The sequence below is a fragment of the Salvia hispanica genome, chromosome 3, assembly GCF_029641045.1.
Source record: "Salvia hispanica isolate PSC_SH4W2 chromosome 3, Shi_PSC_v1, whole genome shotgun sequence".
In the NCBI taxonomy this organism is placed as follows: domain Eukaryota; kingdom Viridiplantae; phylum Streptophyta; class Magnoliopsida; order Lamiales; family Lamiaceae; genus Salvia; species Salvia hispanica.
In genome coordinates this window covers 42863905-42888713 of record NC_142694.1, presented here as the reverse complement: position 1 = coordinate 42888713, position 24809 = coordinate 42863905, and the positions used below count along the sequence as shown (strand labels likewise).

General features: G+C 33.9%; 3 protein-coding genes and 1 pseudogene across 4 annotated transcripts; 2 read left to right on the top strand and 2 right to left on the bottom strand.

The window, feature by feature from the left end:
• Positions 1-4383: 4383 nt before the first annotated feature.
• On the top strand, positions 4384-11493 carry LOC125216999 (rust resistance kinase Lr10-like). The gene is made up of 7 exons (XM_089066632.1): positions 4384-4396; positions 5600-5629; positions 5717-5821; positions 9682-9732; positions 9837-9869; positions 9956-10045; positions 10199-11493. The coding sequence occupies exons 1-7, from the start codon at positions 4384-4386 to the stop codon at positions 11389-11391; spliced, it is 1515 nt and encodes a 504-aa protein (XP_088922758.1). The 3' UTR covers positions 11392-11493.
• A 5732-nt stretch (positions 11494-17225) lies between these two features.
• On the bottom strand, positions 17226-18955 carry LOC125216204 (rust resistance kinase Lr10 pseudogene; annotated as a pseudogene). The gene is made up of 4 exons (XR_016136586.1): positions 18946-18955; positions 18707-18826; positions 18567-18632; positions 17226-18432 (listed from the first exon to the last, which is right to left on the bottom strand). The product of XR_016136586.1 is annotated as a rust resistance kinase Lr10 pseudogene (transcript).
• Positions 18956-19065: 110 nt separating this feature from the next.
• Positions 19066-20164, bottom strand: LOC148930862 (LEAF RUST 10 DISEASE-RESISTANCE LOCUS RECEPTOR-LIKE PROTEIN KINASE-like 2.1). Its single transcript, XM_089067450.1, has 3 exons — positions 19376-20164; positions 19267-19296; positions 19066-19188 (listed from the first exon to the last, which is right to left on the bottom strand). The coding sequence occupies exon 1, from the start codon at positions 20152-20154 to the stop codon at positions 19462-19464; it is 693 nt and encodes a 230-aa protein (XP_088923576.1). The 5' UTR covers positions 20155-20164; the 3' UTR covers positions 19066-19188; positions 19267-19296; positions 19376-19461.
• Positions 20165-20265: 101 nt separating this feature from the next.
• On the top strand, positions 20266-24687 carry LOC125210674 (putative LRR receptor-like serine/threonine-protein kinase At1g56140). Its single transcript, XM_089066631.1, has 4 exons — positions 20266-20287; positions 20449-21079; positions 21440-21512; positions 23415-24687. The coding sequence occupies exons 1-4, from the start codon at positions 20266-20268 to the stop codon at positions 24645-24647; spliced, it is 1959 nt and encodes a 652-aa protein (XP_088922757.1). The 3' UTR covers positions 24648-24687.
• Positions 24688-24809: the final 122 nt, after the last annotated feature.

The window sequence follows — 24809 nt, the reverse complement described above, 5'->3', positions numbered from 1 at the left end:
TTAGTTAAAAGAACTGAATAAGAATATAATTATGTAATTCAAAACTTACTGTTCACTTTCTTCATCTTTCATCAACCAGTACATTATTTCTCTCTCTTCTTTATTCAGCTTTCCTTTTAGATTTACTGCTCTGACATTGTAGGGAGAGCACATTGCTTCAACAATTTTGTTTGTTGTTCTGACCACTTTCTCCTTCTCCTTTTCGACTGGAGGATCTTGATCTTGAGAAACCATCTTCTTCCCTTTGTCCTTATTCAAATTTTCTTCTCTCTGTTTTAAAACTTCATCATCTCCTTTTTCAACATTTATATCCTTGATGACAGTGGATATTATGTTATCAACTCTGTCATGCTTTCATTTAAAAAAAATATAAATTGTTATTGACAGAAGGGATACTATTTTATGATGCAAAAGTATCATTTTATGATGCAAAAGTATCATTTTATCATTTTATTATGCAAAAGCACAATTTCTATTATTTTTTTCAGGCAAAAGTATCATTTTATCATTTTATCATGCAAAAGCACAATTTCTATCATTTTATCAGGCAAAAGTATCATTTTATCATTTTATCAGGCAAAAGTATCATTTTATCCGCTTAAACTATCATTTTATGATTCAAAAGTATCAGTTTTCAAATAAAACAGAACTACCAAAAAACATCATCAAACATATATCATTTTAAACATATAAACAATCATTTTATGTACTTAAACTATCATTTTTAAAAGTTACCTCATATTCTTCATTCTGAACTTCTTTCTCTGAAACTTTTTCCTTTTCTTTTACAGCTGCTTTATTAGCCTTTTCCTTTTCGCTTTCATTCTGTTTCTCTTGCTCGTTTTCCACCTCATCATCTTTTTCCTTCTCCACATCCTTTTCCCGATTAAATTCTTGATTCTCATTAGGACTGTCATCACATTCAGGTATCAGAGTGAAGGTAGGGAACTCATTCTTATTTTTCAATATATATGTCCTCTCAGCAGCTTTAGTTAACTCAATCATGATATCAATCCATTCAGGATCATCAGTTTCATCATTGTTTATAGCCTGTGTCATTGTATCCTGACTTTCTATAACATGCTTCACACCTTCCTCTCTCAATCCCATTGCATTTCTCGTTGTATCACAGATTATCTTAAAGCTATTGAGATTCCTGAGTTTATCCGGCGCTGCTTCAAGGACATCAACCATCTTCAACATTGAGGCTTTAACATCCTTTGCAGCTCCCTTCCATTCATTTATGAAATTCTCCCATTCATTGGTTGTCCCCACTTCATCATGATCATGATGATCATTTGTCTTCAAAACTTCTACATCTTGAGATTCATCTTCTTCGTCATCTTTATCATTTTCTTCATGTGGCTGCTTTTTATATCGGTCATACATATGACCCAGACCAAATGTTGAATTCTCCATTTCTGCTCTTTGTCTATCTTTCAACAGTTCTGCAGTCCATCCTTTCACTGTTGGGTAACATCTTGGCACCATTTTTTTTTCAAAGAGAATCCTGTCCACGTAACAAGCCTACATTAAACAAAAACTAAATATTAGTTTTTCTGTAAATAGATTCATAGACAATGGAAAACAAATATATTCTTACCACTACAAAGATAACTGGCCCGGTAAATATCTTTGCTGTGTCTTTTTTCCACCTCTTTTGTGTTTCATGCAATCTGGATATGACATAGCCACACCAATTGTATTCTTTGATCTTCTCAACATCAGCTATGTAATCTAAAATTTTTGGCCTCAAATTTCCATCAGCAGGAGTGTTAATCAAGGCATACTCCATGAGAACCATAAAAGTCCATTTAAAGAACTCACCACCTTCTTTGTCTCTCTCCATCTGCTCTACAACATACTTTGGCACCATTTTTTTCTCTCCACCTTTACAGAATTTAGCAATTTCAGTTTTGATGTGGGTATTTTTCTGAAATTTGCTTTTATTGATAGGTAAAGATCCAATCGGGAACCCAAGAGTTATGTGAACATCTTCATCATCTAAAAACAGCGATTCCCCACTGTTCAACTCAATTGATGAAGTTTTACTGTTAAAGTTGTTGATTAGATAATACGCTAATGCTCTTGGGAAACTTCTTATATTGAAGTTTAGGAGTGCGCCAAACCCAATCTCTCTAACAGCTCTTCTTTGATTCTCGTTTAGAGATTCAAGCATGTCAACGAAGAAGTCAGTATTCCTTCTTCCTGCCAAAGTTGCTATCCTAATGACTGCAATATCTTGAACAACTTTTTTCTTGCTCTTCTTTGATGCTGTCTTACCATCAGTTGTATCGTCATTCTTTCTTTTCTTCTTATTTCTTATATGTTCTACTTCTTCTGCTAATGTTCTACGTTGATCATCATCATCATCACGAATGTTCTTTCCTAATAAACAAAAGATTTTAGTGTGTTAAACAGTTTATGTCATTATATAAAGTCAAAGTATCATTTTATAATCTGAAACTATCATTTTATCAAGGGCAATTATCATTTTTTCTTCTGAAACTATCATTTTCTATATTTCAATGAGTTTAAAAAAGCAGAGAGGGAATAACTTGTCACTTAAGTAGAACAAAACACTACTTACAAAGTATCATTTTATCATTTTCAGAAACTATCATTTTATGCACCCAAAGTATCATTTTATCAAGCAAAGGCACAATTTCTACATACAAAAACACAGAGATACACACAACAACACACACAAAAACACAGCAGCAGTAGCATCAGGACACACACACAAACAAACATAAAGTATCATTTTATCACATGAAACTATCATTTTTTCATTCAGAAACTATCATTTTATCCCATGAAACTATCATTTTATTCCATATCCCATGAAACTATCATTTTTTTAATCTGAAACTATCATTTTATCAAGGGCAATTATCATTTTTTCTTCTGAAACTATCATTTTCTATATTTCAATGAGTTTAAAAAAGCAGAGAGGGAATAACTTGTCACTTAAGTAGAACAAAACACTATTTACAAAGTATCATTTTATCATTTTCAGAAACTATCATTTTATGCACCCAAAGTATCATTTTATCAAGCAAAGGCACAATTTCTACATACAAAAACACAGAGACACACACAACAACACACACAAAAACACAGCAGCAGTAGCATCAGGACACACACACAAACAAACATAAAGTATCATTTTATCCCATGAAACTATCATTTTTTCATTCAGAAACTATCATTTTATCTCATGAAACTATCATTTTATTCCATATCCCATGAAACTATCATTTTATAATCTGAAACTATCATTTTATCAAGGGCAATTATCATTTTTTCTTCTGAAACTATCATTTTCTATATTTCAATGAGTTTAAAAAAGCAGAGAGGGAATAACTTGTCACTTAAGTAGAACAAAACACTATTTACAAAGTATCATTTTATCATTTTCAGAAACTATCATTTTATGCACCCAAAGTATCATTTTATCAAGCAAAGGCACAATTTCTACATACAAAAACACAGAGACACACACAACAACACACACAAAAACACAGCAGCAGTAGCATCAGGACACACACACAAACAAACATAAAGTATCATTTTATCCCATGAAACTATCATTTTTTCATTCAGAAACTATCATTTTATTCCATATATCCCATGAAACTATCATTTTATAATCTGAAACTATCATTTTATCAGAAAGTATCATTTTATCTACATTTAAACAGATCATGCAAACACATAGCAACACACAAAGCAAAACACACATAAACAAAGCAAAACACACACCAGCAGCATATATTGTTATGCATGAACGATATTGTATAAATATAAGAAATATCTACACTAAAAAACTACAGAATCTAAAAATAATCGAGAAAATCATCAGCAAAATGATAAATCGATCAAAATCAAAAGTGAAATAAGTAATAAACTTCATCCAACCTTTCTTCGATGAAAAAACTATGATTTCCTTCGACATATTCCAGAATTGTGATGATTTTTCCTTCGATTCGTAGGGTTTCAAATGCGATTCAGAGTGTTTGAGTGTTTCCTTCGATTCGTAGGGTTTGAAATTCGATTCAGAGTGTTTGAGTCTGAGATGAATTCAGATCGTTTTCTTTTTTCCCACCAATTTTAAAATTGAAATGACAATTTTGCCCTTAATATATTCGAAAATGATAGTTTTATTTGATAAAATGATAGTTTTGTTAGATTAAATCTAGACCACATATTTTAAAAATGTGTGGTGGAGATTTAGTTATAGGGTTATCACACAAATTGGGGTTATCATTATAATGCACCCTATATATATTGTTTACAATGTTAAGTACTAGGAATTAAGGAGGTAATTAACCGTACATACAAAATGTTTTATTAGTATTTAAATTAATACATTCCGTATAAATGTTTTATCACCGTTAGTTTTGTTAACCAAAATGCTGAGGAGATATAAGTAAAAAATTATCATTCTTCACTTTTAATTAGCAAACGTATTTTCCTGGTCAAAGCTCTTTCATGGAGTATAGCAATGGAGAAACGGTGAGGACGTACATTAAATTTTGAAAAACAAACATATCGACTTCTTCCACGTAAAAATTATTATCTGTAAAAAATAATAAGAACACGTGGTATGATCAATTGCTAACTTTCTTAAGTTGCTAACTTGCTAACTCATCAATACAGTGTATTAAAAATGCCAACACGATGACATTAAAATGTCAACACATAATTTTGTTGAACTTCAATATAATATGTTGATATTATGTGTTGACATTTTGATGTCACCGTGTTGACATTTTTAATACACTGTATTGATGAGTTAGCAGAAATAGCAACTTAAATAGTTAGCAATATAACACACCCCATAAGAACATAGTATAAATTCACAAACTGATTTATTCCATAAGCAACCAAAAGTAAGCACTCCGTATATGACAGCCACACAGTATTCACTAAACGCATTATCTATTAATAAGATTTAGTTGTTAAAAAAGAAGCAATGAACAGAATTGTAGCAACTGTACTTGAAAGAGAGAAGAGATGCGCTAGATCAATAAGATTTAGTTGTTAAAAAAGAAGCAATGAACAGAATTGTAGCAACTGTACTTGAAAGAGAGAGATCAATGGCTGGAAATAATTGAGGCTGACTGTTCATCTATGCATAAATTCCTAGTTCTTTAGTGATAGATAGGAGTATGATTTTGCTGAAGGTTGGATATTTAAAAAACTAACGGTGTTAAAACATTTAAACGCGGTGTGTTAATTTAAAATACAATGAAACTTTTTGTATGATTTAAGTAAACTTAAAACTTTTTGTATCAATTTGAAACACCGATAAAATATAATGAAACTTTTTGTATGATTTAAGTAAACTTAAAATTTTTTGTATCAATTTCAAACACCGATAAAACATTTTGTATGTATAGTGTAATTACCCCTTATAATTAAGATATAGTATATGTAACTTAACGCCTTTTTTGATTCTTGAAAATGCAGAGCAACTCTTCTTGGGACATACTCGTAAGGATTCACACTGACAATTCTAATCTACTATCATAATTGTGTTCATGAGACCCTAATTAATGATTATAATATCTCTATACATATATTTAATTTGCAGGGTATATCCTAATTCCTCTTGCCATTCTAGGTGCCCACTTAACATTATTTCTCTTTTCTTCATCAATTTGTATCACATCAATCAAGAAGAGATCTAATTTTGTCAAACAAATTTCAGTTTTCATAATTGCAGGGGTAAGCCTTCCTGTGACAATCATCATTGGAATTACTGGTCTACTACAGTATTCATTCACTGACTTCATTACGGGAGAGATAAAATACGGTATGAATCTTTAATTTCATTTCTCATTTTAGTACTCCCAGTCTTTCCGTTCGTTGTTATTAGAGGTATTTCTATTTAGCACGGAATATAAGCATTTTGTGTTAAATGGTTGGTGAATAAAATAACAGTAAACAAAATAAAAGAGAGTTACTTTTTGATGAAAATAGAAATCAATTTTATGTTGGAACTTCCCAAAATAGAAAAATGACTCTACTAACATGGAACGAAGAGAGTGTCTCTTAATTTCCCTGTAGGGATCAGATATCATGGTTCACTAATTACGGGGACCTCTTTTGCTATTACACCGTTACAGAAATCTCAGAGAAACAAGCCAAAATACAAAAGACGAACCAAGATTACAAGTCTACTTATTACATGGTATACTTAATCGAAACCCTAGCTATCCTCAAGTCTTCTACCCGACTTGAGATTCCAGCTCCTCCGATTACCTGCACACTAAGTAGAAGAATAAGTACAACAAAGCAAGACTCCGAAGAGTCTAACACTAAACTAAAGAATACATAGAAATCGAGATTTGTAGGATATGGCTCAGGTCACAGCAGTGACTGCACTGGGCCTCGGACCTCCCCAAATCTCAACTGAAAGTCACAAAGGAGAAACCTGTTAGGGATTCTGTGATTACAAGATAAGACTAGCCGGGCGTAATACAATCCAAAAGAAGGAATAAAGAAAATAAACTAAAATGAAATTACAATTAAGAAATCGAAACTATAAACCGTAAAGGAATAAGGAAATAGCCGAGTCGAGGAGGCCTTTTTCCGCAAGACGAGATACGCCCTGGTAGTGCTCTCGGATTGGCGTGTCGTCCCCAAAGATAAAACAGCTAACGTCTCTGATGAAGCAGCACCGCAATCAACAGAGCTCCGACGAACTGGATGGAGGAGAGGGCAAAGCTTCGACAGAAAAACAATGCAAGAGAGGGAGAGAGCTTATGCTTTGTGGAATGCTTGTGAATTGGTGTGTAGAATGCAAGAGTATGCATGCCTATTTATAGGCCAAGCCCACTCATTTGAATTGATGGAGTCAACACTCATAAAGTGTGTCATGATGGCTAGATTGTAACCGTCGGGGGTTACTAGCCATTACGAACGTTACAAACGTCAACCATGGAGGATGAATCTGGACGGATGTATCTAGACAACTCTCACGTAGTTGTTCATTTCAAAAATGTATCTGGACAACCCGATCAATGTGCATGCATTCTACGAAGCTTTCTCCATATGCTCAATTGCCACATTGTTTTATCTACGTGTCCAAAATTAATTAATTATTTATTTATTTAATTATATATCTCCATATATCATGACATTCTTTGATATATTATTTCTCACTCACCGGGAATCGGTTTAGAGAAAGTGAATATACCACAATCATCTACTCGGAGCGTAGATCGATTATAAATTATTTATTTTATCAAAATTAAATATTTCGTCACTTGAACGATCCGTCAAATTGCATTGACCGGACCACGATTCCAACAATCTCCCACATGAGTGGAAATAGCCAAATGCAAATGCATGCAGACACAAGCTCAACCCTCGAGAGGTATATAAGCATAAGGATAAGTAGCTTTTAGCTTTGAACCTTCCATAGTCAACGCCATCAGATACACAGGGGGCTAGTAGCGCGATGCTTTGAACTAGTCCCCCATGGCGTGCACCGAGACAATGGTGTTAACATTTAAACACCTCAACCTCATCCGTTCTCACGTTTTGTGTCCTTTGCGGCCTTTGACACCACTTTGGATTTATAAGTGTATAATTTGAAGCGGCCACACTTTACACTTACATAGGTGATTCCTATCAAGTATCTTGCCCTACTCAGTCTCTTTGAGAACTCAATCTCCTTGAGATCCTTAGGAATCATTAAAAGTCATAGACTTATCCTCACCACAAGGTAAGTTTTTTCAACACTCTATTGCTCTTCAGGGAATAGATGTAAATTAGTGTTTCACACGAACTCTCATAGCTTAGTTTTCCCATTGAACCAAGTTCTTGGGATCTTCAGTCGTCATGGTTGGGTTACCACTATGACAATTCTTTAGTTTGTGGATTTCAAACCCATTCACTCTAGCAACTTATTCATTTGATCACGGTTTAACCCTTTGGTTAGCAGATCCACTAGATTATCTATTGACTTCACATAGTCAATTGTAATCACGCCTGTTGTGATCAAATGTCTCACGGTATTATGTCGTCGACGAATATGTCGAGACTTACCGTTATAGAAGCCATTGTTCGCCCTCTCAAAATTAATTAATTATAGACTCTCTAATCACAACCAGATATAACACCTTAGTCAGATCTAACCCTAGATCTGAGTAGGAAACCGAAGAAGTGGCCTCACTCAAGATCTAAACCGAAGGATCTCTCTAAAACTGAGAATCATCGCTAGAAACCGAAGATCGGAGAAGATGACTGACTCAACTTACTTTAACACAAGTGATACCCGTAAGTATACGGGGCTAGTGTAGCAATTAGCAAGCAAGAGTATCGTATCCCACAGAGACAAATTTGTACCAACTTAACTTACACAAACAAATGTTAACTACTATCTAGACAATCGAGAAACGTTTGGTTTGTTCTAACACTACTAAAAGCATATAAAAGACAAGTAAACATGATGTGAAAAGATTATATGGAGAAAATTGTAAAACTCAAGTCCCATTCTAATCCTAAACCCTTAACTCCCAAACGCTCGATAAGATCAGAGACCTCACTCAAATCCTCAACTCTTCCGAGTTCTATTGTATTAAGGTGTGATTTATTCTCATTTCTAGATTAAACATTTCATCTCCCGATTAATCTAATTAATCCTACACAATCAAGTGGTGATCAAGCAATTAAAAGGAATAAATTCAAGAATAATCAAATAACTATAAGAGCAAGGTAAAAACAAAATCAATTGGATAAAAACTATGAAATTAATGCATCATCATAAGAATTTTGCAAAAAGTGTTTAGCAACTCATGTTTATGGAGAAAACTAAGTTTAACACAAAGAATCCAAACAAAAACATGAATAAAAGATACTAATTACTCCGGTGAGATAGATCTATGGAGTGAAGCTTTAATCTTCCGATGTAGAATCTTCAATCTTCAAATCTCTCTCTCAAAGATGTTCTTGGGGGGTGTGGGAGTGTTGGAGGCGGTAGGAGTGGAATGAATCTCGTATCTGCAACCCTAGCCTTTTTCTTTTTTTTCTTTTTCTCAAAAGTCGTGTTTTCTGCAAAATAATTCGCCAAAACATAGTACCCGGCCGGGTGTATTAATACACTATAAATTCACCCGGCCGGGTGGTCATTTTCGACCACTTTCTGACTCTCAGCACAGAATTACCGTACCCGGCCGGGTGGTCATTTTCGACCACTTTCTCTCAGTGCAGAATTAGCGTACCCGGCCGGGTGAATCACTCAAGATCTAAACCAAAGGATCTCTTTAAAATCGAGAATCATCGGTAGAAACAGAAGATCAGAGAAGATGACTGGCAATAACCGCCGGAGAACAAGAGAGAGGAAGTAGAGAGTAGGCAGAGCATATCGCAAGAGAGAGGGAGTGTGTATAAATTAGAATGAGAGAGAAGAGGTAAGGGTGGTGTACATAACACACAAACCAAACACACTCCTCATCCAACGGCTGAGACTCATGATCCGCGTGCAGGTGCACACGTGGTGGCCATTGGTGGATCCAGTTAATGGATTAAATGAGACGGGCCTGAATTACATTGGGCCTGATTAAATTCCAGCGGGCTTAACATAATATTAGCCCAAACAAATATTAAGTAACAACCCAATACCGATGGAGTCCAATATTCAATCAAATGTTCATTTTTAATTCTCAGACTACTACTATCGGCCTGTGGAATCAGCAACTAATTACTTTGTATTCATTGGTATATTCTCTAAATTCAAGTTGTACTAAATTCTATATTTGGATATGGCTTTGAATTTCAAAACTGTTAATCATGTCTCCTTAATAATGTAAATATATATGCAGTAATTTTTGTGGCGAGTTATGCGGCAATTACAGGTGCGCTCTTCTTAATTGTTTATGTATTATACTAACACAATGGATAAAGATAAGATTGCTAACTTTGTCTCCCAAACAAACTCTAGTTTGTTTGACCGCAGCACTAAACCCCCTTCTCATAATAATCATCGGAGCTGGAGTTGGATTGCCACTCTTCTTTTTTCTCACCTACTACCGTAAGAATCTATAAATTCATTTTATCTTTTAATTAGTAGGACAAAATCTATTATTGCTCTTATACTCTTTTTTTTTTTAATCATGTGTATGGTAATGAAGGTTACTACCTCGTGATACCTGGTACGTTGAATCACCATTTCAATATTAATTAGTGCAAGTTTGTTTTAGCGTCTTCCTTTTCCATTTTATCACAGCCGTAAACACGGGAATCATCATATGGGCACCACGGATAATCATTTGTCCTTTGGTATTCGGGCTATTGATCTACAAATTCCGGAGAAGGCGATTGTCGTTATTCGAGGGAGTAGAGTCATTCCTACAAAGTGACAATAATCTCGTGCCAATAAGGTATTCCTACTCGGACATAAAGAAGATGACTAAGAATTTTGAAGATAAACTAGGCCAAGGAGGCTTCGGTTCTGTTTACAAGGGAAAGCTTCGAAGTGGCAATCTTGTAGCAGTCAAATTGCTCGGAAAATCCGGAGCAAACGGGAAAGACTTCATCAATGAAATTGCAACTATTGGAAGGATCCATCATGTAAATGTTGTCCAACTTGTCGGATATTGTGCTGAAGGATCCAAGCGAGCCCTCGTTTTTTATTTCATGCCAAATGGCTCCCTTGACAAGTACGTCTTCAATCCAGAAAAAGCCTCTTCATTGGATTGGGATATGAAATTCAAGATTGCAATTGAAGTGGCTCGAGGGATGGAATATTTACACCATGGTTGTGACAAACAAATCTTGCATTTTGACATCAAACCTCACAATATACTTCTTGATGATAAGTTCGTCCCGAAAATATCAGATTTCGGGCTGGCGAAATTATGCGCTACAAACAAAGAGGTAGTGACATTGACGGCTGCCAGAGGAACCATTGGGTATGTTGCTCCTGAACTTATCAATAGAAGCATTGGTGCAGTGTCTTACAAGGCTGATGTGTATAGTTTCGGGATGTTGTTGATGGAAATGGTTAACTTAAATAAAGACTTGACAATGAATGTTGAGGAATCTAGTAAGTATTTTCCAAACTGGATATACGACCACTTGAACCAAGGTTGGGACATTGGCATTGGAAATGTTCATGAAAATGACGATAGAAACATTGGTCGGAAGATGGCTATTGTTGCATTATGGTGCATACAAATGAATCCGGACAATCGTCCATCAATGAATAAGGTGTTGGAGATGTTAGAAGGTGATGACGAACATCTGCAAACTCCTAATTATCCAACGTATACGGCAAGAAATGAGGAAGAAAGTTGGACTACAGATTCAAATGCTTCCTTATCATTGTTGCATGATGACAATAGTAGCAACATTATTGAGATTATTAGTAATGCTTGATATATTTGTGTGTCTTCTATTGTTACTTGAAATAAGTTCCACTGGTTGTGTATGTGTGATATGTTCATAATCAGATGTAACATGAAGTGAATTACCATATTATTAGCTAGTTATTTACTTACATGGTCTTGTGAATTATAATTGAAGAGTTCTTATTTATCCCATATATAACTAGTTGACGACCAAGTCACAAGGTAAGAAATGTTATGAATGGTTTCCTAATAACCGAGTTGGAATATGATATGATTTCTTAATCACTGGTATTTAAGCTCTGAATATATGTTTATTCGAGGGGGCTCTGTATTTATGCTGAAGTTACTATTTCAAATTACGATTTTCATCTGCCCCGATTGGCCCAGCCCCATTTCAGTATTTTTAGTTTAATGTGTCAGGCCCATATCATAAATCTTGCACAGGAAATGAAAAATAATATTAGGCCCAAATTATCTGCTAGTTTCGAACCCAAGCACACAACCCAAAACTAAAAAATACGTAAAAAAATTTAATCGAACAAATGTGATCAAGTCATTTAAACTTGAACTTTTAATTTATAAACCGATTAGATCCCGGTTCACTTGTATAACAATTAACAGTTAGACTTTGATATCATCTTAAAGAATTGATAATCATAAATTTGAGTTATAACTATTCAATTTAAGTCTTATTAGAAGAAAAAAAATAAGAAAAAGTGACTCATGTAGCAGGAGCCGTGCACATGAACTAGCTAGAGATATTATGTAGGGAAAAATTAATTGTAATGAATTTTTTATATATAGAAGTAGTGAAGGCAAAATAGTAAATGTTTTTTTTAATATATTACTAGTAGATATATTTTAATTACTTTTGAAATATCATTTTCGACATTTATGACTTTTTAATCATTTATTTTCCTTGTAATAAGCGATTCACTGTCATTGCTTTTGAGCATTTATTTTTTAACTTATAGATCTAATCTATGAGTTTCATAAAGTAGTAGTAATTAATTTGGTTTGTTCGTCATTTAAATTTTATCCAAAAATATCTGCCAATTTATTCATTTTTTAATAGAAGAATTTGAAAAAGATGTACACAGAATTTATACTTAGCGACAAAGAATACAGAAATTTCAACGCGGGTAATAATTGTGATGATGAATTTGTACATTTCTCTCCAATCAGCTATTGTCATTGACTCGTTGACTTCATTAAAATTGACAAAGACTATACCGTTGACTAAGTCTGTCCAAAATGAATACTCCCTCCGTCCCAGAATAAGAGTTACTAATTTCCATTTTGGTTCATCCCCAATTAAGAGTAACACTTCATTTTTACCATAAATGGTAAGTAGGTCCAACATTTCACTAACTCATTTCACTCACATTTTATTATAAAATCAATATAAAAAAGTGGGTCTCACATTCCACTAACTTTTTCAACCAACTTATCTTTACATTTCTTAAAACCAATGTTACTCCTAATGGGGGACGGAGGGAGTAATTGATAATTCCTTCCAAATCAAATCTCCTTCACATATATTAGTACTCCCTCCGTTTCTTCATAGTTAAGTCATTTTATCATTTCAGGAAGTTTTTTCATAGTTGAGTCGTTTCCTTATATGGTAACTTTTTCCTCTTTCTTACTTTACTCTCTCTTACTTTATTCTCTCTACTTTATTCACTTTATACTTTATTCTCTCTACTTTTTCCTTTCTCTTACTTTTTTATCTATTTATCTAATACGTCCAACATTCATTTTTAAAACTCCGCGCCGAAAAGTTCCGCCTCAACTATGAAGAAACGGAGGGAGTAATAGTTAGTGATGCAAAATCATTTGTTGTCGAGTTATTTCGATAGATGGATATTTATAGTATTCCATCTTAAATTTATTGGTGAAAATTAAATGTTTCATAAAATTTATATATTGGTAATTTTATATAGGACGAATGAAAAAGGAAATATAGCCTCTTTCTATGAGACAGGGGGAGTAAGTGATTAGACACGTGTGCAATTCGCGTGTTCAAGCATTTCAATTTAAAAGGTGATGTGTTAATTTATACTCCCTCCGTCCACGAATAAAAGTCTCATTTTTCCATATTAGTCCGTCCGCGAATAAGAGTCCCGGTTCACTTTTACCATAAATGGTAATGGAGTCCCACCTTCACCTAACTCATTTCACTCACATTTCATTTAAAACTAATATATACAAGTGAGACCCCTGTTCCACTAACTTTTTTCCACCCATTTTTCTTAATATTTCTTAAAACCCGTACCACTAAGGAATGAGACTCATAATGGCGGACGGAGGGAGTAAATCACTTGTGCAGAACCGGTCCGAGTTCGACTCTATTTACCAAGTGGTGTAAGTGTAATAGACGGAATGTTACATCTTGCACTAAATTGGTCTGAGTTTGACTCCGTTTACCACATTCGTTGTATGCTTTTCTAAGTAACTTGAATTGGTCCGAGTTCGTGTCCATTTACAACTATTTTTTTGTGTTATTGCTTTTGAAGTTCATGAAACAAAATACTCTCTCCATCTATAAAAAAATATTCTTGTTTTATTATTTTGGGATGTCCCCAAAAAATACTTCAATTTTTCTCTTTTACACTTAATTCATTTTTTCTCATTTTTCATACTTCACTCACTTTTTCTTTGTATCTCTTTTATTTTATCCACTTTTTTTCTCACTCACTTTATTACTAGTTTCTTATTAAAATCGGAAGTGTGTGGGGATAGCTGGAGTAATATGCTTTTGAACATATTAACTCTATGCTCTCGCCTGTTTCACTTGGTTTGATATTTTTCATCTTTAGCAAATACTAAAAAAATAAAAAAGAAAACTTTGATGAAAAAAGATACTCCCTCAAAATTTATCTCATTTTTTTTATTTCACTTATTTTGCAAAAATAACAATAAATAGTTAAAATGAAGAGAAAATAGAGCAAAGAGAGTATAATGTAAAGAATAGTATTTTCTATATTATTCTTTCTCTTATTTTACTTTCTCTCAACCTAAACTATTTATTAATTATTTTTGCCAAATGAATGAAAAAAGAATGTTGGACAAAATTTCTGGAACGGAGAAAGTAATTAAAACTGCTATATTAATATCATAGAATACTTAATTTATCGCTAATTAATTAAAATATGGAATTTTATGAAGATCTTACATTTGAGCTAAATTACTAGACAAAACTTTTGCAGCAGCAGCAGCAGTACTCAACTATATGTGAAGGAGATTTGATTTGGCAAGAATTATTCATCTTGGAAAGACTAAGTCAACGATTATTAGTCAATGATTCAATGAGTCAAACGCATCCATCACACTTTATAACTCCGCGTAGAAATTTCGTGTCGCATTAGTTAATTTTCATTTGTCACTAAGAAATATTAGTCCCATTCATTATTCAAAATCTCCAATCCATACGGCATAATTGAGAATTACCACCAGAGTCATATTCATAGTACTTCCTCCATTCGCAAAAGTATTATAAATTTTTGGTTGTAGACAATTTCAATACATAACAGATAAAATATAAGAGATAAAGAGAAAGGTGTGGTTCACATTATTAATTATTAATAGTATAGTTGTATTTTTAGAGTTAGAAAGTTTATATTTTCAGAAATGGACAAAAAAGAAAATAATTCATACATTACAGAGACTAAGGGAATATTAGTTTAAAACGAAATGTGATGCAATAATGGTCTATTCCTTTTTCTAGTATAAATGAACTGAGATGACGACAAATATCAAGCATTACTAATAATCTCAATAATGCTACTACCATTTTTATCATGCAATAATGATATGGACGCATTTGAATCTTAGCCCAACTTTCTTGTTCTTTCCTACAATATATGTTGGAATATTAGGAATTTGCATAAGATGAGCTTCTGAGTTGTGATCATAGCTGTGGATAATGTAAGTCGCCTACCAATAAGGAAAAATAATAACGGTAAGCTCATACCCTCTCACAAGAAGACACAACCTCTATTTGTATACTAAATCATAGCTTGGATATTAAGAGTGAATGATAATTTTTGGACCTAAATTTTCCTATTAGTATCAAACGTGAGTATGCAAACCCATTCGTTAATTTTGTCAGTAGAGTCATTTTGGCATTTTAGTACGTTCCAGAGTAGTGAAGTCATTTTCCTTTTTAGTAAAAGTCAACACATTTCTTCCCACTTATTTTACTCTCTCTTATTTTATTCTCTCTTCATCTTTCGACCTTTTTCATTTTCTACTTTATTCTTTCTTTATTTAATCCACTTAACACAATTTTTCTTAAATCCCGTGCTGAAAAGAACGTCTCCCCTACTATGGAACAGAGGAGTATATGCGAACTAAAAGAGATTTGATTTAGCCGGAATTATTCATTTTGGACAGACTTAATAACTATGAATCTATGAGTATTTTGCAATTTTAATGAAGTCAATGAGTCAATGAGAGAAATCTACAAACTAATCCATCACAATATATGACTCCGCGTTGAAATTTCTGTAGGATTAATTTTCTTTGTCGCTTGAAAATATAAAGTCTACATATTTTTCAAAAACTTCTATCCAAAAATGAATAAATTGACGGATATTTTGCATAAATTTAACTGAAGACCAAACCAATTATTTACCACTTTATGAAACTCATTGGTTAGATACTTAGATCTAGAAGTTAAAAAGTGAATGCTCAAGCCTCAAAAGCAATGACACTGAATCGTACATAAGGAAAATAAATGATTAAAAAGACATAAATGTCGAAGATGATATTGCAAACTAATACAAAAAAAGAAAATTTACTACTTTGCCTTCACTACTACTATAAATAAAAAAAATCATTACAATTAATTTTTCCCTACAAAATATCTCTAGCTAGTTCATGTCCACGGTTCCTGGTACATGAGTCACTTTTTCTTAATTTTTTTCTTCTAATAACTTAAGTTGAATAGTTATAACCAAAATTTATGATTAACAATTCTTTAAGATGATGTCAAATTGCTAATTACCGAATCTTGAACCGCTTAATTAGGAGTACCTCATTAAAAGACTAGTCTTTTGGTAGTCTTTTAGGAGAGAGACTAAATAGACCAATGTTCTCGTTGGTCGCGTTTGGTACCTCATTCCAAAAGACTAGTCTTTTAGGAGAGACACTAAATAGATCAATGTTCTTGTTGATCACGTCTGGTTCTTTGCTAGGCCACCACTCCTCCGAGTTTTTGTTGATGGCGATGCTAGGCCACCACTCCTCCGAGTTTTTGTTGATGGCGAGTTCTTTGTTCGCCACCATTTCAAGCCGTTTGGGCTATATCAATAATAAAAGCGCACTAATGTTACATATCAAACAAGATAACTTATTTCAAATGACTAGCTTGTTATGAAAGAGAGTCCATTTAGTCTATAAACCCTACATCATTTGCTCTCACGACCAATGTGGGACATTAAATCAGTAACAGATGCCATCTTTCGGGGCCATGTAGACGTGTAGTGTATCTCTCCATTCTGCGATGAGATCTAAATTTTCTTTTCCTGGAGTAAGATTTTTGATATGGGCCTCAAACATTAAATTAAAAATAATGAAATGGGGCTGGGCCAATCCAGATGAAAATCATAATTTAGTAACTTCGGCATAAATACACCCCCCCTCAAAAAATATATATTTAGAGCTTAACTACCAATGATTAAGAAATCATATAATATTCCAACTATGTTAGAAAACCGTTCACATCAATTCTCACCTCTTGGTACCCAACTAGTTATATATATAGGATGAATAAAGAATTCTTCAATTATAATTCACAAGACCATGGAAATAAATAACTAGCCAATAATATGGTAATTCACTTCATGTTACATCTGAATATAAACATATCACAAATACACAATCAGAGGAACTTGTTTCAAGTAAAAATAGATGACAACACAAATATATATCAAGCATTACTAATAATCTCAATAATGTTGCTACTATTATCATCATGCAACAATGATAACGAAGCATTTGAATCTGTAGCCCAACTTTCTTCCACATTTCCTGCCATATAGGCTGGATAATTCGGAGTTTGCAGATGTTCAACATCACCTTCTAATATCTCCAGCACCTTATTCATTGATGGACGATTGTTTGGATCCATTTGTATGCACCATAATGCAACAATAGTCATCTTACAACCAATGTTTCTATCGTCATTTTCATCAACATTTCCAATGTCAATGTCACTATCTTAGTTCAAGTGGTCGTAAATCCAGTTTGGAAAATACTTACTAGATTTGTCATTATTCCCTATCAAGTGTTTGTTTAAGTTTGCCATTTCCATCAACAACATCCCGAAACTATACACATCAGCCGTCAATACTTCTATTGATAAGTTCAGGAGCAACATACCCTATGGTTCCTCTGGCAGCCGTCAATGTCACTGCCTCTTTGTTTGCAGCGCATAATTTCGCCAGCCCGAAATCTGATATTTTTGGGACGAACTTATTATCAAGAAGTATATTATGAGGTTTGATGTCAAAATGTAAGATTTGGTTGTCACAACCATGGTGCAAATACTCCATCCCTCGAGCCACTTCAATTGCAATCTTGAATTTCATATCCCAATCCAATGAAGAGGCTTTTTCTGGATTGAAGACGTACTTGTCAAGGGAATCATTTGGCATGAAATAAAAAACGAGGGCTCGCTTGGATCCTTCAGCACAATATCCGACAAGTTGGACAACATTTACATGATGGATCCTTCCAATAGTTGCAATTTCATTGGTGAAGTCTTTCCCGTTTGCTCCGGATTTTCCGAGCAATTTGACTGCTACAAGATTGCCACTTCGAAGCTTTCCCTTGTAAACAGAACCGAAGCCTCCTTGTCCTAGTTTATCTTTAAAATTCTTAGTCATATTCTTTATGTCCGAGTAGGAATACCTTATTGGCACGAGTTTATTGTCACTTTGTAGGAATGACTCTACTCCCTCAAATAACGACAATCGCCTTCTCCGGAATTTGTAGATCAATAGCCCGAATACCAAAGGACAAATGATTATCCTTTGAGTCCAGATAATGATTCCAAAGATGAGGGCTGAGATAACACGGAAAAACAAAACAAAATACATATTGTGATAAGGCCAAAAAACTTGGATGAAACAGAAATGAAAGGAAAATTGATGCATATTATAATATTGAATGGTAATTTAACATAAATATAGAGCGCACCAGGGACCACGAGCTCTTCAACTTCACCTGGGAGCTCGATATAAGTTTGCCATACACGTTCACCAGCTATATACCAAAAAAAAAGTGAACTTTTAAAGTAAAAGAAGGGATGATCAATAAAATGAATGGAAAATTCTTACAGTTGTGAATGTAAATAACCAAGAGCACCGATCCAACTCCAGATCCGATGATTATTACTAGAAGGGGGTTTAGTACAGCTGTTAAACAAACTGTAATTGCCACACAACTCACCACAAACGCTGCAGTGCATACATAAACACAACATATAATAAAGGAGACATGAATTCAAAGTCATCTCACTAATTAATTACTAGAATTTAAAATAGTTACAACTCCAACATAAATTGAGAAAGCGTACCAATGAATGCAATGTAATTAGAGTCTCCCAGAGCCTGATAGTAGAATTCTGCGAATTAAAACAGAACATTAGAAAAATTAATAGACTAAACAGAAAAAAAATGAAATTAAAGATTCTTACGTTCTTGTATATCTACCCAAAAGTTTTGTGTATCTCTCCAAAGGGAAGTAAATAAGAGTAATGGTACACAAGTAATTACGATTATGATTGTCACGGGAAGGCTTAACCCTGCAATTATGATAACTGAAATTTGTTTCACAAAATTAGATATCTCTCTTCTTGATTGATGTGATAAAATTGAAAAAAATGTTAAGTGGGCACCTAGAATGGCCAGAAGAAACAGCAGATAGCCTGCATATAAATTATAATCATTAAAAGACAGACAGTTATAGAGTAGTATGTTGTTAGAATTGAAAGTGTTTATCCTTACGATCAGCTCCTGATAAGAGGCCCAAGAGATCCTCTGCATTTTCAAGAAATATGAAATTATACAGAATATCTTAATTAATAACATTCTTAATTAACAAGATTGGCTTTCCTATCCCATGCTGTTGATGGTACATCGATATAAGCGTACATGAAGTGGAGTTCAAAGCCATACAAGAGAGATTGGTGGATTTCTGGAAGAGAAGCATTCATCGGATCCATCAATCCCCGTCCCGATATCATGACACTTAGATCTACATCACACAGATGTGGCACCTCTGAGGCCGTGACGCGCACAACATTTACATAACTAAATCTTGGATGTGATAAATTAGAGGCACAATCTTGAGTTATGTCTATGAAGAGGGAAGAATTGTTGATCGGATTGGGGCAGCTAATCAAGTTAACAGACATTAATTCATGATAGGGATCAGAAAAAGATCGAGGGATGAAGTCGTGGGGATATGATGAATGGGTAGGAAAAGAGCAGATTGTATCATTGTTTATGGAAGCATCAACCAGCCTAATAGTGGTGTTTTGGTAGTTGATATGTTTGACATTGTATTTTATAGAGTTTAGATAGAGGAATGTGACATTGTTTTCACATGTTAGTTCATATTCGGGATGGCCGCAGTTGCTCTTGAGGCCGAAAGGGTAGCTGATATTGCGAATAGCACCACAGGCAGAAGGAGGAATGCACTTCTTTGCATCAGCAAAATGGAAGAAATGGAGTGAGAGAATCAAAGTGGTGAGGATGATGATGAGCTTGTGAGATGTGATCATAGCTTATTAATGTAAGTCACCTACCAATAAGGCAAAATATATAAGCTCACTCACACAACCTCTATTTATATGCCAAATCATTTAGTTTTTCCAAATTTATCTCATTATCCAATGTGCCTTGATAATGTTAAGAGTGAACTACATTTTTGTTACCTACTATCTTATTATAATGGCAAATTGATTCTACTGTTATGGATTGAATGGAGTATAATATTGACTTAAAAAGAAAATTAAGTCACCAAAACAGAGGGACGGAGGGATTATTATTTTTGAACTTATAAAATGGAGTATTAGCTCATTTCTCTCTTGCTAATCCTCTCTGCACTCCTTCTTCGTGTGGAGTTATTCGTAACATCAGCTACCCTTTTCGCCTCAAGGGCGATCCCACCCACTGCGGCTATCGCATATTAACCTGTCACCACAATCTAACCTCCATCTCTCTCAACTCTCGAAACTACAATGTCAAAGCCATCGACTACCAAAACTCCAGCATCAGAGTGGCTGATGCTTCCCTCAACAATCACAACATCTGCTCTTTCCCCATCTCTTCTGCTGATTATAATTATGCCTTTTACGATGATTACCATTACCGAATCCCATATTCTGTCAATATACATGATTATAAAGCCACCCCTATCAATTTGATGAGCTGCCCTAAATCTAATCCCATGAAGAATTCATCCCTCTACACCAACATTTCTACTAAATGTTCTGGAATGAATGATAGATATTCGTATATAAAGGTCGGACACATGAATGCCTCAGAGCTACCGCATCTGTGCGGACTAGATCACATAGCGATGACGTCGTGGGAGTTTCATGATCATAACAATGTATCTCTTTCAGAAATCCACCACTCTCTCTTGTATGGATTTGAACTCATCTTCGACAGCAACAGGAAATTATGGTTTGATCCCTTACTCCAGTTGGGTAAGACCGTAAGAATCATAGAAATACCAATGTTTAATATCTAATCATTTTGTGTTTTTATATTATTCTAGGTAAGAACCTCCATCATATATCTACACAACTGATGCTTCGCCCACTTCCACTACTCATTCTAGGTGAGATCCTGCTTATATGGACAACTGATTGCTAAAATTCAAATAAATAAAATTATCCTAAATTATACTCCCTTCGATCCATGAAATTTTGTGGGGAAAATGTAAAATCCCTTCAGTTTTTTCAATCACTTTAAGTTTGTGGGGAAATAAAAAAAAAATCGACTAAACTCCGTTATATTAGCTATCAATTGTTCGATCATCTTTTTTAAACTTAAATTGAGAAATATTGCAGGTGTGCTATGTGCAATTCTAAGCATTCCTATATTCACCATCATTGGAATCGCCGCTGTATCAATGGCCTTACTTCGAACTTACTTTTTATATTACGACACAATCAGTAAGAATCCTTACTTTTAATGGATACATAAACACATAATTTCCATGAATAAAAAGAAGCATCTGAATTGGAATCTCTTGTTTATGCATATATCGATCTAATTTTTTACTTTAAATTTACTCTCTCACCCTCATGAACTAAAATGATTTTTTAATGTTTATTTTTAAATTCATTTCTAAATTTTATTTGGCTACAATGTGCGTGCAGGCTACAATATCCTAGCTGCTCAAGGACTTGGCATTGAATTAGTAATCGGTGCGCTCCTTGTTTTATATATATGCACTACTTACTACTCCCTCCGTTCCATACTAATACTAATGGAGGCGTTTATTTTCGGCACGAAAATTAAGAAAAATTGTAGTATTAGTTAAGTGAAGTAAAGGCAAAGTAAAATTGTAAATGAAAAAGGTAGAGAGATGAAGAGATAATAAAGTAAGAGAGAGTAAGTAGATGTGGAAAAATGTGTTGATTTTTACTAAAAAAGGAAATGACTCTATTATTATGGAACGTACCAAAATGACAAAATGACTCTATTACTATGGAACGGAAGGAGTACTCAATAAATCCTCCCTAAATAATTGTTCTATTTACTACTCCCTCCGTTCTAAGTAACGGAGACGTTTCTTTTCGGCACGGAGATTAAGAAAAATTGTGTTAGGTGAGTTAAGTAAAGTGAGAATATAGTGGAAAATGAAAAAAGGTAGAGAGATAAAGAGAGAAAAAAGTAAGAGAGAGTAAAGTAGGCGTGGAAAAATGTGTTAACTTTTACTAAAAAGGGAAATGACTCTATTATTATGAAACGTACTAAAATGACAAAATGACTCTATTACTGTGGAACGGATGGAGTATTATTCAGGTTATTTTAACCAATATTTCCAAATCCAAAAATATTAAAAATCACTAAAAATGGGATTTTGTAGATTTTCAAGATCACAATCTTCATTTCCCCTTGTTATCTTGATAGTTGGACTAAGTAAAAAGGAAAAGGAAATATATGGATGTAAATGCTAAATTGCTAATCATAATTAATGGGTAAACAAAACTCATGCGTAATCTATCTAATATATTACTTACAGAATTACAAATTTAAAACTGAACTAGATATTACAAAAACATAGAGTGCTACAGTATATATATAAAATAAATAACAGTAAAAACAAAAATGCAATACAAATACTTATGGAACCACATATATAAGGGAAATTGATCCCTAATATCATGAACTTTGCTCAGATTTTGATTTTTCCCATAAACTTATAAATTAGTACCATAAATCATAAACTTTCAGATTGGTTTGATATTTCCCCAATAATCCAAGAATTTTGAAGAAATTTCCTAAAATGTGTTCCTAGCGTTTGTGAAAGAGAGAAACAAGATTTTGAGTTTTAATTTTTGTAGCGTAGCATCACTAGTGTGTGTTTCTAATTGAATTCTTTGTGTTTTTATTAAATTTATTTTGTTTTCTTTATTTTTAGAATTTTATTTTGTTAAATAAAAGTAGTATTGTCTTTAATATTCTAAATAGATATGTCAACATGACATGCCCCTCGAATTCTACTAAATAGGATTTAAAATGCCATATAAACTAGCCAGATTTTATTCTTGATCTACCGTGGGAAATGCCAAACCAATCTGAAAGTTCATGATTTATGGTACTAATTTGAAAGTTCATGGAAAAAACCAAAATTTGGGCAAAATTCATGATATTAGAGGCCAATTTCACTATATATAATGCTAGAATTCCTACTTACTAAAACGTTACAACTTATTTATATTATGCTTCAAATTTCATTACACATCTCGTATTTATTTGTAATTTTATTAAACACGTAGTTATATTACGCTTCAAATATTATTACACATGCATCGTGCATATTTTTTTGTTCCTTATAAACGTAAACAGAAACTTGTACAGCATTTATGTATTTTTTCCCCTTGTCATCGCAGAATTTATCTTCTTGCTACCAAGGTTTATCCTTTTTCCTGTTGCTATGTGGATTTTGATCAAGAAATTTCGGAGAAGACACATGTCTATGTATAAAAGTATAGAAAGCTTCTTAAGAAGTGACAATGAACTCATGCCAATTAGATATTCATATTCAGACATTAAGAAGATGACCGGAGGCTTTCAAGACAAACTGGGTGAAGGTGGCTACGCATCTGTTTACAAAGGGAAGCTCCGAAGTGGCTTTCATGTAGCAGTCAAATTACTTAAAAAATCTGGAGGAAGTGGACAAGACTTCATGAATGAAATTTCAACTATTGGAAGGATCCACCATGTCAATGTGGTGAAACTCGTTGGATATTGTGCATACGGCTCCAAACGTGCACTTATCTATGATTTCATGCCCAACGGTTCCCTTGATAAATATCTTTTCAATAGAAACAGTACGATCTCATTGAGTTGGGATACGAAGTTTGAGATTGCAGTTGGTGTTGCTCGTGGGATTGAGTATCTGCACCGAGGGTGTGATGTTCAAATCTTGCATTTTGACATCAAGCCTCATAACATACTTCTTGATGATAACTTCATCCCGAAAATATCAGATTTTGGGCTAGCAAAGTTTTTCTCAACTGATAAAACCACTGTGACTGTGACTGCTGCTAGAGGAACTATAGGATATGTTGCCCCTGAACTGATTAGTAGAAGTATTGGAGCAGTCTCTTACAAGGCTGATGTGTATAGTTTTGGGATGTTGTTAATGGAAATGGTGAGTTTGAAGAAAGACTTGATAGGGAACAACGACAATTCTAGTCAATATTTTCCGTATTGGATATATGACTACTTCAATCAAGGGAAGGATATGGAAGTTGTGAATGGTGGTGAGGATGAAAACGATGATGATAGTTGGAGGAAATTTGGTCGGAAGATGACAATAGTTGCATTATGGTGCATACAGATGAATCCAGATAATCGTCCATCAATGCACAAAGTGTTGGAAATGTTGGAAGGTGATGTTGAACGTATAATGATTCCTGAGTATCCTTCACAATCTATTCAAGCCACCGTAGATCAAACATGTTCCACTGATTCAGTATCATTGCTGGAACATGATGATGCTTCAACCAGTGTTGAGATTATAGTTGAATAATTGCATAGCATATAGTCCTAAATCGCCTAAATGTTGTAAAATGTCCTAGTATTTAGGTTTATATGTATGTGCTCCATGCTCTAATAAATTGAGTTTAGTAAAATGTGTTTGGTGTCTTGTATTTATAACTTTGGGTTGTGATTTGTGATGTTAGCATATGGG